Below are 21,508 nucleotides of genomic sequence, written 5' to 3' on the forward strand. Positions count from 1 at the left end.
GGCTGGGTTAAACGATTATTTCTGTAATCAATTAATCTAGAAACTAGTTATTCGATGCATCGATTAATCCCCCAAAGTCCCCACTGCATCGTTACCTTTTGGTAAGTATTCCCATACTTTGGATACTTTGTTGCACAATCTTTTCTTCTGGCCGGACTCACTGAACGGGTAAAAAGAACTAGTTCTTCTTTTGCGAACGAATGAAACGCCCATAAAATACCGTTCAGTCCGCCGGCCATTTTGTTCATGACCGACACAGCACTAGTTAGTGAGCTGTTGAGTCGGAACGAACGTGAACGTGAGTGAACGGACCGGCTCGACATGACTGACCGGGTGTACGCACAGGGGGAAATCACAGGCTAACGAGCTATTGACCGAAATGAACGGCTATTTTTACTGAATGAAGCGGAATGATGCTGTTCACTGAAATGAACGGTTTTGCAGTGAAGCCGCATCGACATGCAGTTTTTGTGTCGACCTATTTTTTCTGTCGATCTCATTGATATGTCGACACGTCGTCCTAGCCCAAATTGAAAATAAAAGGAGTGGCGGATTTGATTATGACCAGGTGACTCATAAGCCGTTTTCAACTTGCTGAATATTAGCATCCAGCACATCCCTGTGCTGAAACGCAAGTGACACCAACAACGGTCAAAGAGCACCTGTGATCCATGAGCTGGCTCGTCGCAGTCACCTTCAATAATGATGCCGTCCAGACAGGAACACACTGCTTTCTTTCAACACCAATATTGTCTCATGCGTTCTAACAAGAAAATTACAATTTGCTGCAGATGTCTCACAGACAGCAACTTTGTTTGTCAAAGTGTAGCTGAAGCTCTAATGCGGTTCTTAATTGGGTTTCTGGAGAGAAGATGGGTTAGCGTGACAGGGTTTCCATGTTGGTGTAAAAGCTACCTTCTCTCATCATTCTCTGCTGATCCTTGTGGATAATGTGCATTCAAGCCGGTCCCTCTAGGCCCTCACTGGGTGGGATCTCTGGCACTCTTGATTAGTCATCTACCCTCATCATGTCCCCGTCGGCCTTGTATTTTACCGTCACGCTTTGTCTCACTTTGTTCTTGCTCAGACGGAATCATGGGGCTTTCTAACAAGCATATCTTTAAGAATCTGTAAAACATGTTTTTATAACCCAATGACCGTGAATCCCAAATGCAAGCAAAGCAAGCATGTATGACGTATCTCCAAGCTTGTGGTCTACACCCAAATTCATGAAACATGTCTGAGATCTAAGGTTATGTTCTATACCTGTGACTAATTGCGGTACGGTTGATTTTACTCTATAAAAGGGCTTTAAAAAGATGCAGAATATAACTCTGCTTTTAAAACCAATGTGCTGAGGACATAAAAGGCGGCAGCAGATATGCCTTATATGATTGCTGATCAAATGCTCTCTGGAAAGGCATGAGGAGACTGTTTTTGATTATGTATTAGATGGTATTTCAAAACGAAACCAGCATGGAGGCTTCAAGCCAGACAAATGAACCAGCTCGACTGGGTCAAAGGGTAGATGTAGCTGGGTTTCCTGTTTGCTACTGTATTACCGTGGAATTTTCAAGGTAATGTTGGGGTCACATGGAGCTGCAGTGGTCATCTTGAGTTTCTTTGTGCTCTGCCAATTAGTGACCCGTACCAAGATAATAATGATGCAAATACTACACTGTATAGAGAATTGTTTGCTGTCATCACACAGAGAATCCCATGCATTTATTACAATTTACCCATCTGCTACTTTCTGCTTTCATTACTCAAACTGTGTTTTATGAAACAATTGGCTCATGCCTGCGAGTTTTCCCCTGAACGTGAGCTGTGAAAGCAAATTTAGGCACATGTCCAAGAGAGATGTTGTCACTGCTGTTGAAAGGTATTTTCATCCGAGTACATGGAAGTGCAATCAGTTTGCTGTTCTCTTTCTAAATGCAATACTTACACAGGATTCAGATTTAGCTGATTTTGCAGTTTGGATGCAAGATATTGAGGCTTTCCTCCACCGGAGTCCTCTTTGTCCTTTTGCTTTGCTTTGTCCTGATTTAGAGCAGCTATAAATCCAGAAGAGGCTCCTGTAAACGAGGGGTGGTGAAACCAAAGTCGTAAATATAAAAGAGGTAGTAGTAGACCCAGACCCGGAGCCTTAAGGAGGCAGTCTGAGTTCCTATTTAGGAAGTGTTTACAAGTTTTGTTGGTACATGGTAGGGACGGGCATTGAACAAATGAACATTAATGGTCAGTTAATCACATAATAATAATTGTTCTATGATATTATTGTCACTGGTATCGGGGGTTCTGTAATGTTTCTGTCTCTCAGATTCATGTCTGTAATGGCACTCCCTTTTACCTCACTTGCTTAGCCACAGGTAATCAACTTCAGGTATTCCATACACAATCGACTAAAATACAGAATGACCGATAAATTGGCCGATTCAGCTTTCACAACCCTTCAAATCTGTGCCTTTTTCATTTGGAAACCTGCCATTTGATGCTTATAATCTCCATAATCGGGCTGTGTATTGGTAGGATATGTATGTCAAGATCTTAACCCTTCATGGCCACCACAACTATGTTCTCTATGAACCAAATTACATAATAAACTGTAGTGCGTTCTTATGGTGATGTTCATCTACTCATTGGATTTGTTTACAAGTGACCATAGGCTATATCCTACAAAAACAAACAAACAAACAAAAAACATCTTGGAGCTCATTACACAATTTCACAAAGTCACCATTTTGAATAAAAGGTCATGAATTGTTGGTTTGCTTGCTGTCAGCTTCAACTTGTCATCCCAGGCCATTTGTCCTGTGACAGATGACTACGTCTTGACCCCATGTGACTCAGCTTTTGACCTTGTGAGTCATGATGACCCCTAAGTGTGTCCATATGTCAAAGGCTTGGCTGTCTTTTCTTTCGCCCCAAAAGTAAGCGATTGCCTGATGAAAAAAGCAAGCCGAGGTTTCCCATGTGGAAACATTACAAATCAATATCAATAGAGTAAGTCATCTTGAATTAACTTAGATAGATGTCCACTGGCAGACTGATTCGGCTTGACAGGATTATTATCTCTCTGTGTGTTACAATAAAGTCATTTCAATCATGTGGTTTACATATTCTGTTGACATCCAAAAGTATGTTTGAACATTGGAAGCTAAAACATCTCATCTAACACCTATTAGATGGTGAAAAAACCTTTTTTCACACATGTACAGCAAACGTGAATCTTAAATGCAGATATTATTTTTATGGACTGGACATTGTACCAGACTTTTCCTAATGATTTCTCAATCTGTAATGTCCATGTCTTTATAGACTGTGCTGGAGTGTATTGATCAATTTAACCTGCCACTGCGGGAGGCAGAGTCAAAAGTTCATACCACCCGAAGTTACTAAACTACTGTACTTTTTTAGGATGAATCGATCATTAAGAATTCAGTCGATTGTGTGGAATTGCTTGTTGATTAATCACAGCCTGAAGCAGGGTATGTAGAGTGAAGTACATGGCTTCTACCAGCAGAGGCGAGGTTGATTCAGTCTCAACTCACTTTTCCCCTCCTCACAATGACAGTGTTTCATGTCAATTTCCATTAAATTCCATATTTAACATTAGATTTTGCTATTCTTGGCCAATTCTGAGATTCTGTCCTCCATTCTGCTAGGAATCGGGAATTATAGGGCCCTGTTGCAGCTATGCATCTCATATTTCCATGTTCTGGTTTTTCAATTGTTTTTATGGTCTGAATTGGCCAAGCATTTCCTCCCGGTGCCTTTGAGACTAGGAAAGAACTTCACAGCCAGCAAGATTCCAACCCTTTTGATGGAAAATTGCCGACATGCTCCATAAATAAATGCTCTGGGACTTGGTTGTTTAACAACACAGATCCAAAATTTTGGTTCTAATATGTTGAACACACAGTCTACTGTTGTGATGTACTGTATAAAACTCAAACTGAAAACAACTCTTGGCAGTGTTTCAGTGAAACAGAAGATGTGTTTTTCAAGTGGTGCTTGTAGAAATGACTGACATACATTCTCAAATGAAGGTAATTTCAATCAAATCTGGGAGGACTAAGACTCGATTGTACTGAATGTAACATTTTTGATCCGTTGTGGAAAATACTAAGCTTTGTCTTAAGCAAAAAATGAGAAAAATATACACTACCGCTCAAAAGTTTGGGATTGCTTACAAATTTCTTTGTTTTCCAAAGAAAAACACATTTTCATGCATTTCCCAAACATTTTTTTCCATTTCCAATAGATGATTAACACAAAAACATTTCCAAGTGATCCCAAACTTTTGAGCGGTAGCATGTGTATATAGATGTATATATAATCGGGTCACAGTTGAGTCATCATGGCAGTGGTCAGGAGACTTCAATGCCAGGTGGGGGTCAGCGGAAGTTAACTGAATAATGTAGCACAAATTCATGCACATGAGTGTGTGGGAACAAGCACTGGTCTGCTTGAGGAAGTGCACCTCGGGAATGCAAAACCAAGCAGATGGACTTCTCTCATTTGTGTGTGCCGCCACTAGTGACCCACTGGGAAATGCTTCCTTATTGAATCAAGGAGCATCAAACGCTTCATTGGAGCACAGAAAGAACTGAGTTGGAGCCCGCCCGACGTATATGAGTTCATTTTTTCATCATTTGTATTGGAAACAATAGCAATGAGCTGGCAAACACTTCCTAAATCCAGTTTGAAAGGTCTTTCAAAGAAATTATGGCACACATCCTTATCGCATTTAAACTCCGGATCATCTGATAGAAAATGAAATATTGTTAGATATAAGGCAGTGTAATGGGGTCAAAAGTGCCTGCTCTCGCGAAAAGACTGAATTAAGCTTTGAGGGAACTGCTTAATATCTGGAGTCTGAAATAACCCCTTGGTTCAGTTAACTAGGAATTAAACACAAAAACATCAGAAACGACTTTAAAGACACGCTGTAAGTTTACGTAATGTCTTGCTGAAATGACTTCAAGAAACAAAAGTGCAATCATAGCTGAAAATACTGGGAGGTATTTTGTTAAGGATCATGGGACATAGTGTGATATCTGATGGCCATTGCAGCTATTTCATTACAAGAACATGTCCTTGCTTTTTTTGTATGACCTAAAAAGCACTCACCCCTTCTTTCTCTCACACACACACACACACACACACACACAGGACGGCCCCAGGGCGATCCGATATTGGACGGTGAGATGACAGCGTGTGCTTGTGTGAGTGCAGCCAGCCGACATGTGCTGATGATGGGAAGTCAATAATGCATTATGAAAAAAGGGGGGATTTATGACCTTGATGAGCTCCATTGAGCTTAATTAGGCTTAGAGGTTGATTTACATAAAAGTGTACATGGTGTCTGTCTGGTTAGGCTGTGTATTTCAGTGCACAGCATTTCTGTCTCACCAGCACCGCTTGGTGCCTTTGACTTTGTGTGAACATAAATATAGACCGTCATGAGACCACAACTGTTGGCTACAGTGGTACCTTGGTTATTGTTATTAATTTGTTCCGGAAGGTCAGACGAAAAAAACAGAAATTTAGCAAACTGAAAGCAATTTTTCCCTTCAAAAGTAATGTAAATCCAACTAATCCATTCCAGACACCTCCAAATATTGACACAAAATACTGTTTATAGACAATAATTATTTTTACACTCAGGAAACAATACGAAATAATTTTAAATGATGACTGAAGTTGATAGGTGAACATTTTACATCACTTTTACTTAAACCAAGACATGCTCAACCCGGTGTGTTCGAAATAATGTGATAGGAGATAATGTAAATACAAATAATCCCTCCTAGACACCCAAAAATATTACTAAAACATACATTTTATGGATAATAATTATCGTTTTAAAAGGAGAAAAAAATGCGTAATAATTTTAAATTTAAATTTTAAATCTTCTTTGAAGACTCTTGACAAAACCACGCATCATACAAAAACTGGAATTCGAAAATAGAAAAAAATAAATAGAAAACATGGAAAATAATAAATAATTCCAATTAATCGGCTCAAAAAATTTGTTCCAAAAATATTAACAAAACATACATTTTATAGAGAATAATCTAAAATAATAATAATAATTTAAAATAAAATAATTTTAAATGGTCACTGAAATGGATAAATGAACATTTCACCTGTATTAAAGACTCTTGACAAGAATTTTAGACAAAAAAAAACTATTATACGAAAACTCTCTTCAACTAGCATGCCACCAACTCGTTGATCTATGGGACGATCACTGTAGTACATTCCCTAATTATACATCTCATGTTTCATGGACTTCATGTTTCTTGCGCCAGGGACCTTGCGGGGTAGCTAAGGATCCTTTTTGGACCTTTCTTTCTGCTGTTGAAATTTGTGTATATGTTTATGTCCGTGTTGTTGACAAAATGTACGAGACAAATACATCAGACGTTAGATCAATCAATATCGATGTTCCATTGTCAATCTTGTTTAGGTTCATGGCTGAGACCAGGGATCTTGGGCTCATAAAGGTCAGTGACCGCAGAGCTAAGACCTACAGTCTGCCTGCATAATTATTTGGTTTAATATCTTATCTTATACAAATGTATCCCTACTTTGAGTTGTCTGACAAGAGTAAAGCCAGCAAGTACAAACAGAGCCAAGATCAGGTATCTCTTGTGTGCATTAATGGCATTTCCTGAGTAGGCTTTTGTTTCCTCAAGTGGGAGGGTGAAGAAGTGGAAGAGTGTGGTAACAAGTACCCGGCAGGGTACATACTTGGTAAAGAAGACCACCTTAACATCGAAAGTGTGTGCGAGCAGATAAATGACAGGCTGTAGTTCAGTCATGTAACTATATCAAAGATGCTCTTGATAGCCCCCCTGCTGTTGCTATGGAAGTAGCAGAAATGTAAATGAACTGAAGGCAGTTGGATGGTAGAGAATACAAATGAGGCTCAAACACTTGTTTCCCTGGTGCTCTTTGCCTCGCCGTCTTCCTCGCACACTATCATCTTTTTTTGGGTATCTTTCTGTCATTGCAAGTTTTCTGAAACGTGTACCACGACAAGAAATATTCCGTGATGAAATTCCAGTAAAATTTTAATTACATTATATTTCAGTAGTGCTAAACCTTTATAGACGTTCTCTCACAGGCATAGAACCACACTCCTCATAAAGTAAAGCAAGCATTGAGGCAAGGAAAAACACCTTCCAGGGAAGAAACCTTGAACAGAAACCAGGCTCTGTGGGGCGGCCATCTGTCTTGACCGGCTGGTTTGAATGGGCGGGATGGTCAAAATAGGTACAACAACAGTAATGATCCTGTGATGCCGACGCAACGCTGATAGGCTATATCAAGGGAGACCCACCAGTTTCTCCGAGGGAGGAGTCTCCCATTCTACTTTTGAAAGAGATTCTTGAAACCACAAGTAGGTGTGTGGGAACACAGTGTTCTGATTTCAAATGAGGTTCTGAGCAACAATCCACCATGTCACTAAGAAGAGCTCATCTCTTTTGAGAGACTTAGCTGGCACAAATCCACAACATTTAGTGCTTTTCTGACAGCAAGCTGTTGTTCTGCAAACAGTGTTGGCGTCTGGTGTGATATTCTCACATTGTGCCAGCTTTCCCTCGAATGTTGGTTTGGGTGTGTGACTACCTTCCTTGCCGGCTGCATGGAGGAACAATGGCCACCGTTATTTCATTTTGTTCCTCTAATTGGTCATATTTTTTTAATTTTTACTACTTATGCAGATGCTAAAGGCAGAACTACAATGTACCGGGAATGGACTCAAAAATAATCCAATTCAAACATGGTAGCATTTACTCTGAGAAGCTATGGAAATGTTGCCAAGACGGCATGTTGGATGCAATATGAATCGAGGACTAAAGCACCAGTTTTACCCTCAGACACCAGACAAATATGCCCCCTGTGTGAGTATTACGAGGCATAGGAGTCAAACAATCAGATACTTAGGCTGCATTTCTGACTGCTCGGTGGAAAGAAATATTCCACTTGGAACTTGAGCAGTCCGACCTCAAAGTAAATTGATTTCCATGCAGAACAAGATATGATAAAGGTTGTTTTAGTAGTCTATATTTATGAATACAGATAGATATAGCCTACTTTTTAAAGTGTATTTTTTGCACAAGTCAGGTTCCAATGGCTACCAAACCTAATTTCTGCTTTCCACTTTTCTGTAAAGCAGCGCTATTGATTGCTTTGATGCAATGACATCATTGGATCATTGTGTAGGGTCTTGCTTCATTCGGAAAAAAAACGAGTTCGGTATTTCATAACCAATGTGTTGTTCCGAAGAGAAGCCGTAGCACAAATGCCTCAAATCGGCTGCACATTTTGTTCTTGTGAATCAGTCGAAATCCCTACTAACAATCACAACTAATACGATTAAGGAAGGGAAAAATAAACAGTAGGATATACACTACTGCTCAAAAGTTTGGGATCACTTGGATATTTTTCGGGCCAGTCTGAGATATGGCTTTTATAAAATGATGAACTTGGATTAGCAGCCATACCAGGAGATTGATGCAGAGGACTGACAGTTGTTGATAGTAGGCCTCTATGTAAAAATGTACATCCTTCTTTGAACATCATCTGATTCATTTTCATTGTTTGTGAAATGGATACAAATGTTTGTGAAGTAGAAAAAATTGTTTTTCTTTGGAAAACAAATAAATTTGCAAGTGATCCCAAACTTTTGAGCGGTAGTGTATGTTGGCCTCAATCACACACACTAAAAAAGAAAGAAAGTGAAGGGAACATGTTTCATACCAAAGTTACAATTCATTCTCCACAATAGGGGCACAGAGTCAGTAGTCGACCTCATACCCTGCTGTTTGCACGTTATATGAAATATTTGGTTTCTTCACCCCTGGGTGGAACTGACTTCTGTTTTTGTAAAGGATATCTATGGATTATAGAATCAGCTCTGTGGGAAGAGTCTTAGCTTTAAGGTTTCATTTCCCTCATAGACTCCTTTTACTTGGAGCACAGAGAAAGGCTCGGGGTGGCAGAACTTGGAGGATTCAAGCTGTGCTTCCTGTAGCTCCACATTAATGCTGTGCGTTCTTTCACCCCAAATCCTCCCTCAGCAAGAGACCTTGTCCGCTCAAGATTGCCACATAATAGCCGGTCAAGGGGAGACACTTGCTCATTTAAAGGCAGCTGTTCAGCTCTCACTGGAAGGGAAATCAAAGGGTTACGCTAACAGTTGACGACAAGCATCAGGAGCGTCCGTGTCACACTTCTTGTGGGCTCTCGACTGAAAAATTATCTGGTTTCACATCAAAATAAGCTGGGGACCTTTGTGCTCTGGTCAGAGTGATGGTGAGGGTAAGTGGGTGAATAGGCCTTTTGATCAGCCTGAGGCCCTGGACTCTCCCTGGAAGCATGGGTTACTCAAGTTACAAAGGGTCATTTTAATAAGAAAACCTTTAGTGTGTGCAAAAAAGACCCGATCAGAAGCTGAATAGTAACCCATAGTTATTTGTGCCACTGAGGTTACTACGTATGTGTGAGTAAAAAGGGGAGTATTTCTTTTTTTGTTGTTGTTTTCGAAATGATTCACCAACAGAAAATGCTGTCTTACGTATGCTATGTTCATAGATGACAGTTACACTTTATCAAGACCCAATTGTTTTGGGTTTGGTCTAGGGATGTTCCGATCAAGGTTTCATGCTACTGATACCGATCCCGATATTCAGTGAGTCAAGTCGTCCGAAACCGATACCAATACTTAACACATACTACTGCATTAATTGGCTCTATACACTAGAAACCGCCCATGAATGATACGGGAAAAGGCCAAAATGATACTGATAAAATATAGAGTTTAACCATGTCCCGTATCAGTATCAGGCCCGTGAAACAACCAATCAGAGAACAGCGCACTAGCGTGTACATTCCTTATGCTTCTCCAGTAGCCAAAAAAAACCAAAACTTGATTAATAGAACTTTATTTGTAAGACATATTGATAAGATAAGACTGTTGATAAATTGTTGAAATATTGTTGAAATTATTGTTTTTACACTGTTTACATATGCATGTAATACATGTAATAAAATGAACAAGTTCTTGAAATAAAATGGTTTTGATTAAATAGTATGTGATAATAAGATCATCACATGGTTTGTCTGGTATCAGGCCAGTATCATGCCCCCAAGTGCCAGTATCAGCCCGAGACCGAAGACTGAGACTGGGCCTGATGCCAGACAAACCATGTGATAACCATGTGATACATTCATTCATTTTCTACCGCTGGAGCGGTGCTGGAGCCTATCCCAGCTCTCCTCGGGCGAGAATGGTCGCCAGCCAATCACAGGGCACATACAGACAAACAACCATTCACACTCACATTCATACTTATGAAACAACTGAGTATCCGGAGAAAACTCCAAACACACAAACTCTACACAGATGGCCGAGGGTGGAATTGAACTCGGGTCTCCTAGCTGTGAGGTCTGCGTGCTAACCACTCGAACACCGTGCAGCCTGATCACATACAAGCAGTGTAAATGTTTAAATGTACTCCATTATATAACAGGCTATAAAGAGCCCGTTTAGCTGGGTATGCGGTGGATTCTTTGGACGGTTGCAGATGAACGATGTGCGGGGGAAAAAAAAAATCTTTCATAGCTAAGAAACGTTGGTCGTAATTTTCACAGTGAAACTCGAGAAAAGATGAAAGTTATAACTGTTTTGCAATCAGAGCAAATATCAATCAATGGCTGTTAAACTGAATTATGCTTGTGTCATGCTGATAGCTGACTGCGGTGTAAATACACTCCAACTTTCTTCTTCCACCATTTCTTTCCAACACACAAACCTAAATCTTTTGTAACCGGCGCCTTGCCGACAACCTCAGGTGGACGTATGTTTTGCACGACATTCACTAAAATAATGAGCTAACCATTTAACATTGCATGGTGTAACTTGTGGTATTCTTATAAGACCACAAACCACAAGATAATTTTGGACATTAATGGTTCAGAGGTTGTTGCCTTTTGCTTTAGTATGTTCTCAATGTCCTTGGTATGTCCAATAATGAGTCATTCTGTGGGAGTACATGGTTTAAGATTTCTACATGGCCGATGAAGATCCTAATGACTCCCTATTGCCATGAAATAGGGAGGTGCTTTGCTCATTACCCCTGCTTCAGTGACACTCATATCCGACCAGATGGTCACTTTCCAATTGATTTGGCTCATCTGCAAAATAAAATCATTATTATATTATTGCACCAAAGAGACTGTGCATAATGGCTTCGTCTTACATGTGGGGATATCGTGCAGTTCCTAAGCTGCAGATTCCATATTGGCCTGATGTCATTGCAAAGGTGACACACGGTAATAAATGTCAACCAGGGAAGCTTTAAATAGAGGTTCCTCATTGGTGTAATAAAGTGCTATAACCCATGGAAATGGAGGTCCTTTGCACCAATCGAAGTCAATTAACAGCATGGTATAACAATATGTACAATAATGAGATGCCCACTTGAGTTGTCACACTGTGGACGACAATATCACTTAAATAAGAACCCTTCCAAGGCTCAAAAATGAGATTTTTGCTTAATCCTGATAGTAACAGATATACTTTATGACTGAATCACCATACAGAAATGGCTGTTTTATTGTTGGTGTAGATATGCGGAAATGGACATCCTACTGAGCCAAGTGGTTTTGGCTCTTCATTTAATTTGTCACCTGTCTCTGATGGAGAAGAGGCTTGAATGCTTTTCAAGTGCTCGGATGGACGGATTGACCAGAATGCCTGATTAGAAGGCATGTCGACAAGACTATGATAAGGATCTGGCCAGTTATCTCTGTCTCTCATTGATGCTGCGCCGAGTTGCCATGGTCACAGGGCTGTGCTTGCTTCATGACATTCTACTGATCATGCATTCGAATTAGGTGTTTGCAGTTTTAACACATCATGCAGACATGGTTTTTGTTTTACTGATGGGCATCAGTCTTTCATCAACATTTTTGTTTGGTGGTGTTAAATATATTTTCCTAGCAGTAGGGATGCTTACTGAAAGGCTGTAATGATAATAGAACAGCAATATTTCCAGGGATGACTGTAAACCGAAAAACACGCTAACCAGAGCGTACGCTAACCAAGGTTCTACTGTAGCTAATGCCCCCTTCTTACGACTGTGTTCCGCTCGACTCCAGCATGTAGGATTAACATTGCCACAATTGTGTATCAATTCCCAATATCTGCTTCAGTTGTTTTGCTGTTTTAGTTTTGACGATTTGTTATGAATTTGATTTCATTTTGGTGAATTGATTTTTTTATCAAAGTACCCATTTGGAACTGGTATTGGATAATTGAAGAGGCACAACAAACACAATGTCATGTTCTTCTTCAGCACTGTTTGGTTCTCATTGCAGTTTCTTCCCAAAAAACAGAAGCAGACGCAAACGCAGCATGACAAGTCACAATCAAAACAAAATGAACTGTTCTGATCCGTCTGGATGCTGAGAAGAAAACATTGTCAGAGCCAATATTTGAACATCAACTATATTGATATCCCTGACTTGCATTACTGTCACCATATGGAGAGTAAATTATTTTCATATCATTGACCTGAATAATTATGTTTATGATTCCAAGCGCAAAATAACTCTTAGTTTTATGGCTCATTTGCATAATGAAATTATTTAGTTAAATGAGACAGTAAGCACCGGGTTTGGTTTATGTGAGATCACACGGAGTGATCAAATTATCCTCTTGTAATTGCGATTCATGGATACACCAGTCCGAGACTGATGGTGCTGTGTCGTTTTCATATCTTTGGTGTGTGGAAACCGAGACCTGAATTACAGCCGCATAAAACCCCAAACGGCATTACACAACGTCAAATACTACATGCTGATCCCACATGGAAAGGTGGGCCTCAGTTCATTTGCAGGTCGGGACGAGGGACATACTTTTTAGTAGTAATGTAGTTAGGGCTGCAGCTGATGATTATTTTCTTAGTTGATTAATCTTAGACTTGTTGCTTTGATTAATCGAGTAATCTGTGAGGCCCGAGACAGACCAGTTGTTTGGTCTGTGACACATCACTCTAGATCAAGGATTTTTATATTTTTCAATCAAAAAACCTTTTATGGAATACGGAAATAGTTGACGATTAATCGGATAATCAACTCATTGATCAATTGTTGCAGCCCTACACGGCGGAATGTTGCTGGGATAGTACACCTGTAAAGGCGAGGGCTCAGTTCATTTGCAGGTCGGGACGAGGGACATACTTTTTAGTAGTAATGTAGTTAGGGCTGCAGCTGATGATTATTTTCTTAGTTGATTAATCTGAGACTTGTTGCTTTGATTAATCGAGTAATCTGTGAGCCCCAAGACAGACCGGGTGTTTGGTCTGTGACACATCAGTCTGAAATCAAGGCTTTTTATATTTTTCAATCAAAAAACCTTTTGATGGAATACGGAAATAGTTGACGATTAATCGGATAATAAACTCATTAATCAATTGTTGCAGCCCTGCACGGTGGAATGCTGCTGGGATAGTACACCTGTAAAGGCGAACACAATCCAACTACCATGTACATGAGTAAAATTACAACCTAAAGAAGTACCTGGAGTACTAGGTACCAACTACTGTTGAAATTAAAGCATCAAAATAATAATTTACAAAGCATTAGAGTCACACCTCAGTTTTTGTATGATTCAGTTTAGGACAAAAAATATTGTATACCGTCTCGGTTATCACTCAATCAAACACTTAGTTGCTTATCATTCCACAGAGAGAATGAATTGTCAAGTAAAATGGTTTTTGTTAACATTTTTGAATGTCTGGAATGGATTAATCAAATTGATTGTGTTTGTTGTATATTTGCTTCTTGTACGGATTGGTTTTTGTGAGACCTATTGGAACAGAACCGCTGATACCGATACCGATGTAGTTAAATTTAATGACTTTTGAGGAGAGGGCGAAAAGTTATAACCACGTGTAAAAGAGAAAAATAAAACACTATATAACTTTGACAACAAATGACAGCGTATATAGCTAGTAAACCTGCAAGACATTAGGGGCATTCCACTGCCAAGGCCCCAGCGTGATCCAGGGCTTTTTCTAAATGTAGATCTCTATCTAACAAGTCATATTCATGACCTCAACTAAATACATTTTCTTTTATTTCTGTATTGTGCATTAATACTAATAATAAGCATGACTGTATATAGGATTTGCAGTGTCTGATATACGATTGAGCATCCTTGGTGGAGGTCTCTTCTGATTTCCATTATAGTTGTGCTTAAAAAAAAAACAATCTCTAGCCTGCGGAGTTACTGATCTGTTGACTTTTCATTTGTCCCACATGTAGCATATACCAAAAGAATAAAACCCGACACCAGGCTGAAAAACTAGTCCAGCCTTGGGGCCTAATCAATGGAAAGAGGCTTTTTTTTGGACAATAATGTACCGAGACAGCTGAGGAATTTAGTTCATTTAGGGGACATCACATTATAGACAATGTCTGGATTTTAACCCAATAATCAAGCGTTATTACAGAGCCTGCGTGGTCGGAACTACGGTACTTCATATTACCGGAATGCATCAGGCTTATAGCGTTCACACGTGTCACTCTTACTGCTTGCAGCCTGTTTTCGTACTTAAGAAGAACGACTACGCATCCGTTTGGAATCATAAAACCAGAAAGAGATTTCAAAGGCTCTCCTGAGTGATTTAAGTATTTTAACAGCAATCGCTCCACGCTGAGCATGGGTGGGTTTGGCTGTTGAGTTGGCGATCAAACTCAAAAGTCCTTCCACGTGGCCACAAAAACCCGAATCACATGCACTGCGGGGCCCACAAAGAGAAGCTGAATTCAGGCTAGAAAATAACATGCTGCATCGCCCACATGTGCGTACTCTCCGAAGCCTTTTTCTAAATGTGAAATAAGGTTTTAGAACAGGTGTCTCAATCTCAATTTACCCAGGGGCTGCTGGAGGGGGAGTCTGGTTACAGTCCAGTAGAACCTTGGTTTTCATCATTTTCATCATTACAGTACATTACAGGGGCTACATTACGCTGATTTTGCATGTTTTGACTAAATAAGTATTTTCAAGCATAAAAATGGCCAAATAAAATAAAATACAAACATAAGGCACTCAGAAGATGCTAGTACTAGTGTAGTAATAGTGTAGTATTATATCCACTCTATCAGTTCATATATGTGTAAAAGTCACTATAGGGGTGTTATTTCATGTCTGGAAGGCTCTAATAATGTCAGGTTAAAAAAAAAAAAACACTTATCACAATCCGCTCTGGAACGAATAATTGTAATTAATTCTTCAGACTTCTTCTTAATTCTTCAGGTCAGACAGAAACCAAAACGTATAAAAGCCGTCTACTCAGGAAGTCATGTGAATCGAATGAATTCTTTCTCGACACCCATTTTAAATTTTTGGGTGGGTTGCAAAAACGTCCACATAGTGTTGCATGAGTAAATCCTTGCATCCACATAAGGAAGGATTACTGGGTGAAAAGGATGTAATACACAAGGCTACGTAGGCTAAGGGTACGTAGGCTACACCTACGTACACTACCGCTCAAAAGTTTGGGATCACTTGGAAATGTTTTGGGCCAGTCTGAGATATGGCTTTTTCTTGGCAGTCCTGCTATGAAGTCCAGCATCCTGAAGTCGCCGCTTCACTGTTGATACTGACACTGGTGTTTGACGGCTACTATTTAGTGCAGCTGCATCGTTTTTCTGTCCTTGTTAGACTCAGTTTGTGCTGCTCTCTGAAGGGAGTAGTTAACAGCATGGTAAGGGATTTTAGTTTTAGTTTAGATTTTTAAATGGCTTTTCTAATCATCTATTAGCCTTATAAAATGATGAACTTGGATTAGCAGCCATACCAGGAGATTGATGCAGAGGACTGACAGTTGTTGATAGTAGGCCTCTATGCAAAAATGTACATCCTTCTTTGAAAATCATGTGATTCATTTTCATTGGAAAACAAAGACATTTGCAAGTGATCCCAAACTTTTGAGCGGTAGTGTACGACAAAGTGAAATTATTAGAATAACACAACAAAATATCAGGAGAATGTCGACCGGGTTAGGTCATGTCGAAATATTCAAACATTCTGTTGGCTTGTGGTCAAAGTGGACTTTCTGGTCATGTGACGGTGACGGTTTGGTGATGTTATTGATTTCATAAACCACTTGTTTACACACAAACAAAAAGCTGGTGTTTTCAGATGTTCTTATTCTGGAAGAAATTGTCAAAAAAAATCTCATGTCAGAGCACCCAGAATGTCGTTTTTTCGTGTGGATGAAAGGCTGAAACGATAAAATAATTTTGACCGTATAACATTTCTGTACTTGTTACATGTTGTTCTGTCATTTTTGTGCCTACTCTGATTGTTGGTAGTGTTCTTTTTAGTGAAGCCCAGTGTTGAGTTCAGTGTTGGTTTTTGCTTGCCCAATTTAAGACCTCTTTGCTGTGCGCACTTAGACTAAACGTTGAAGTCAAGTCGCGGGTTACCCAACATCTAAGTATATCTAAATCTTTTCTTGAATTAGAAATAAAGCTTTTTGAGTGTCATGACTCTGGTAGCAGCAGACCTGATTCCACTGTACAGGTTAGTGTTTGCACATGAAATGTGGCACTGACTGATGTTGTACATCGGTCGTTCTCGACCGCAACGGCATGAACTCCAGATTGGCTGTCAAGCCCTGTTCCTAACACGCCATGTTTTCTTTTTTCTGTCTTCGCCGCTCGCAGATTTTTGTCACGAGCCAACACAGATGATAAATTGTTTAGCACCTTAAGCATTTCTTTTTTGACACATGGGTCACAAACATGGAACAAGTATCATGGTGCTTGTGTTGTTTGTAGAAAAGAGCCAGGAGAGTAAAAAAAAAGAAAAAAATCCTTCCTTGATTGGATGCCCCGAAACAAATGAAGTCTTAGAGAGGTTAGCAAGGCTCTGGCAGCTGCCCCCTTCAAACAAATATCTCCTTTGTTTACCTTGATCTCTCCGCTGAGCACCTTTAGAGGAAGAGCTTTCACCTGATTGGTGCACAAATGGGGGATCAGGCAATACAAACTGACATTTATCTTCCTTTGTGAAATACCACGGTAGCATTTTCGAGTGAGGGCCACAATCCAGCAACCTTAATCCCCTTTCAATGTAGCGTAGCATTTAATCAGACAAAGATAATTGCATTTTCACTTAATTGATGAAGTATCCAATAAAGTAAAATAAACTCAGCTATTCCGGGTGGTTTCAGCAGGGATGGAGTCAGTAGTTAAGGCAACTGCTGCCACATAAACAGATTGAAAGTCGAAAAAAAAAATACTTTCCAAACAAATGTATGTCTGGATTGGTCTCATTTGTCCAGGTGCCAATGCAATACAGTGGAACAAGTGCATGTAAGCAGCCACGAAAGCTCATTAGAGAGGCTGCGGCGCCGCGATGTAGCTAACAGCCAAGCTGCAGGTTACACACGCTGGCATTTATGGGACAAAAAAAAGGCAACAGATGCTGAAAAAATGGATATTATTATTATTCACTGCTGCTTGTGGTTGAGAACAGAGGAGCAGCTGGCAGTCTGGTTAGGATATACAGCGCCGTGCCGCAACACTTGGCACTTGGCGAGCGAGTGCGTTTCTATATGTTCACTTTCCGTTAAGAACTTGTGGCTTCACTCAGCTGAAGTTTTTTAATTGCATGTACGTATATAACGCTGATTTCCGCTTATTATTTTAAAATACGCTTTCTTAGTGCCTCGTATTGTGATGCAACACAGGACAGGAATTGAGGACCCACTCAAGCTGACCGTGTTTACAAAAAAAAAAAAATACAGATCCATATTTTGCTGGGCAGTTGTCAGATTGTGTTAGTTGTGTTTATGCGTGTTTGCTCATTTGGTGTATTGAAAGAACCTCCAACTGACCTGACCTTTTTTTAAGCCTACACCCAAACAAAAACATATTAAAAAAATCACATTAAAGTTAAAATATAACAAATTGTGGACTCTGTTTACTAATACTAATTGACAAAAATCTGAAAAACTTAATGAAGCTCAATTAGTGTCCACCCCAGTTAGCGTTTTTTTTAGTTGGCATGGAAACCGTAAGTCAGCTTTGTCGCCATTCCATTGCTGACTCTCAAAAATTGCAACACAAAACACATTTTTATAGTTTTACATGCAGAAAACAGTTCTAAATTATTAATTAAAGGAAGGGCTGCACGGCGGTTGAGTGGTTAGCGCGCAGGCCTCACAGCTAGTTTTCTCCAGGTACTCCGGTTTCCTCCCACATTCCAAAAACATGCTAGGTTAATTGGCGACTCCAAATTGTCCATAGGTATGAATGTGAGTGTGAATGGTTGTTTGTCTATATGTGCCCTGTGATTGGCTGGCCACTATCCTCGTGAGGATAAGCGGTAGAAAATGAATGAATGAATGACTACTAAGTACACAAAATGGAGTTGATTGTTTTCGTCAAAGCTGGTGAACTATAACTATACCAAGTGTGCCTAAGTATGTCTAATTGATGTGAGCAGAATACCGTATGTAAGACTACAGAGACATTCCCATTGCTACTGTCTCCCATGTTAGTGTCAGCCGAGGTCCGCATTGATTTGCTCTGATGATGCTCTCTTTCCACGTCCTCAGGCTTCAGTCGGGCCGCCCTGCCATTTGGCCTAGTACGGAGAGAGCTGTCTTGTGAGGGTTACCCCATCGATCTGCGCTGCCCAGGAAGTGATGTCATAACCATCGAAAGCGCCAACTACGGGCGGACAGATGACAAGATCTGCGATGCTGACCCATTCCAGATGGAAAACATCAACTGTTACCTTCCGGAAGCCTACAAGATCATGGCACAAAGGTAAAGTAACACCATGGAATCTGTACTGGATGTTGTAGTAGGTGTATGGAATTCTCTGATGCCTGGTTGCCCCGAGTAACCACCTCTGGATTGCTGTCAACTGGTTGTTTTTTGGAAAGTTGCCCCTTTTTGGCTGACCTTTTTTCAAAATCCCTCTGCTTCCTCGCTTTTAGAGGAAAATCAGTGTGGTTGCAGCCCGATTGATTGACTCCATCAAAAATAGACAAACTCAATATAGCTGTGGAGTTGGGGGAGGAGATCAGAGAAGGCAGTGAGATCACATCAGCATCAGTAACCTGCTAGGAAAATAATATCGACAGTTATGCTAGGGCTACTGTTTATGGTATTGGTAGAAATTTGTATTAATCTGTATTAATGGATGATACATTCAGTGTGGAAAGTAAACTCATCCATCCATATTTCAGTTGCCTTTTAGCACGTTTTTTCCCATTCAATATTTTTTTCATGATAAATGCAAACATAAGCAACATAACCCTCATACGGCCAACATTTCGGCGGCAGTACCTCAGCAGGTGGAGCAGGTCGTCCAGAAACCGGAAGGTCGGTGGTTCGATCCTCGTTCCCTCCACCCAGTTACTGGGCAAGATACCCACCAGTGCTGCTCACACTGGTGTACGGATGTGGATGAATGTTTGGTGGCGGTCAAATTGGCAGCCATGTTTCCGTCAGACTACCCCATGGCAGCTCTAGCTACAAGATGTAGTACCACCACCAGTGGTGAATGAATGATGGCTTCACTTCATTGTGAAGCGTTTTGGGTACTATATAAAATCGTTATATGAAATTTTAATTTTAATTTTAATTTTAATTTTAATTTTAATTTTAATTTTAATTTTAATTTTAATTTTAATTTTAATTTTAATTTTAATTTTAATTTTAATTTTAATTTTGCCTACACTAATCCCTCCTTTATCACGGTAAATTGGTTCTCGACCCGACCATTATAAGAAGTAGGATTCCTACTAAGTAGGATGTTAAAAATTTAATATTTTTAACATCCCCTAGACATGAAATAATACCCCTATAGTCACCTTTACAATAAAATCTGAGATTCCCAGAAGAGGGAAATTGGCACAGCCGCACTCCTATTTTAATTCCATTTCCACTTCCTTTAGGTCTTACGGCCAGGTGTCCTAATACCAAGCATGGTTTAGTGTGGAATTGAACATGTGGTGTGCCCATATGCTCCTGAAGGCTTCCACTACCAGCACTGTAAATATGAGTCCTTAAACATGAGAGCAGTTGTCACGTCGGGATGCCATCGCAGCCAAAGTGCACAAGATAGAATGACATATGAATGCCACCGAGAGATATTGGATGATAGAGGGGCGTCAGCAACTTTGGCAAGCCGCCTTGGGAAATGAAGGGGAAGAAACAATGAAATAAAACAGCAGATCCCGTGTATGCGGGGAGCTTATTGTCAAGCCCAGTTTGATGAAGTCAGATATCTGACTCACATTGTCTGTCTTGAAAGGCTGCCGCCTGCCTGCTTGCTTCTCGTGGCCGCGTGCCTTACGCAGGCCTCCACCCCTTCGTTCGGACAACAGAAATAGTCCCCTGAAACACAAATCCCGCCAGGAGGACTGCAGTTCTGGTCGTTTTGCACATTGCGAGAGTACATGTTATCGTTTAAGGCAGTGGCTCTCAACTGATTGGGCTGTTCTGTGCCGTTAAAATGGCCGTTGGTGCTCTTTGTTTGTGAGCTATTAATTATTATTATCATTCATTCATTCATTTTCTACCGCTTTTACTCACGAGGGTCGCGGGTGGTGCTGGAGCCTATCCTAGTTGTCTTTGGGCGAGAGGCGGGGTACAACCTGGACTGGTGGCCAGCCAATCACAGGGTACATATAGACAAACAACCATTCACACTCACATTCATACCTATGGACAATTTGGAGTCACCAATTAACCTAGCATGTTTTTGGAATGTGGGAGGAAACCGGAGTACCCGGAGTAAACCCACGCATGCACGGGGAGAACATGCAAACTTCACACAGAGATGGCCAAGGATGGAAATGAACCCTGGTCTCCTATTTGTGAGGTCTGCGCGCTAACCACTCGACCGCCGTGCATCCCATTATTATTATTATTATTACTTTTTTCTTCTTCTTCTCATTCTCATTCTTATAATTTTTATGATTAGAATAAGTAGTATTCTTATTTCTCGTCTTATTCTTTTTCTTATTCTTGATTTTTAAAAATTATTATTTCACACAGGTACTGTTATGCAGTTTTATGCAGAAAGAGCCTATAAGGCAGTGTGAACTCAGTCTGCCGACCCAAATAGGCAGACCAAGACCGCATGAGAAATGGGTCTCAGCCCGCATGCAATCTCATAGGTTATGTTTTGCCGCATAATTTAACTTGAGTACATTGATGCTGTACAGTATTCACAAAACATCTTGTCTCCGGAGTAGATTAAATGTATTAAGTACAAGCATAACACCAATAAATATTTTAGCTTTTGAATAGAAAATAACATTCTCTCACTTGGCACGGTTTTTCCCATTTCAGAATAGTATTATATTTCATTGCTGAAAATGTGTGATTCATGCTGCTGTTCATCTATATTTTAACGGAATGCATATTGAATATCTAAACGCAGTGTTGGTGT

The 21,508-nt window shown here is 40.2% G+C and overlaps 1 protein-coding gene across 31 annotated transcripts in view; it reads left to right on the top strand.

The window, feature by feature from the left end:
- adgrl2a (adhesion G protein-coupled receptor L2a) overlaps positions 1-21,508 on the top strand; it is a 140,055-nt gene that overhangs the window by 35,672 nt on the left and 82,875 nt on the right. For all 31 annotated transcript variants that reach the window (XM_058074180.2, XM_058074181.2, XM_058074187.2 and 28 more), the window contains exon 3: positions 18,657-18,870. In XM_058074180.2, coding sequence (XP_057930163.2) covers positions 18,657-18,870 — 214 coding nt within the window. The remainder of the gene's footprint in view (positions 1-18,656; positions 18,871-21,508) is intronic.

The sequence above is a fragment of the Doryrhamphus excisus genome, linkage group LG4, assembly GCF_037039965.1.
Source record: "Doryrhamphus excisus strain RoL-2023G ecotype Guam linkage group LG4, RoL_Dexc_Guam_v1.1, whole genome shotgun sequence".
Classification (NCBI taxonomy): domain Eukaryota; kingdom Metazoa; phylum Chordata; class Actinopteri; order Syngnathiformes; family Syngnathidae; genus Doryrhamphus; species Doryrhamphus excisus.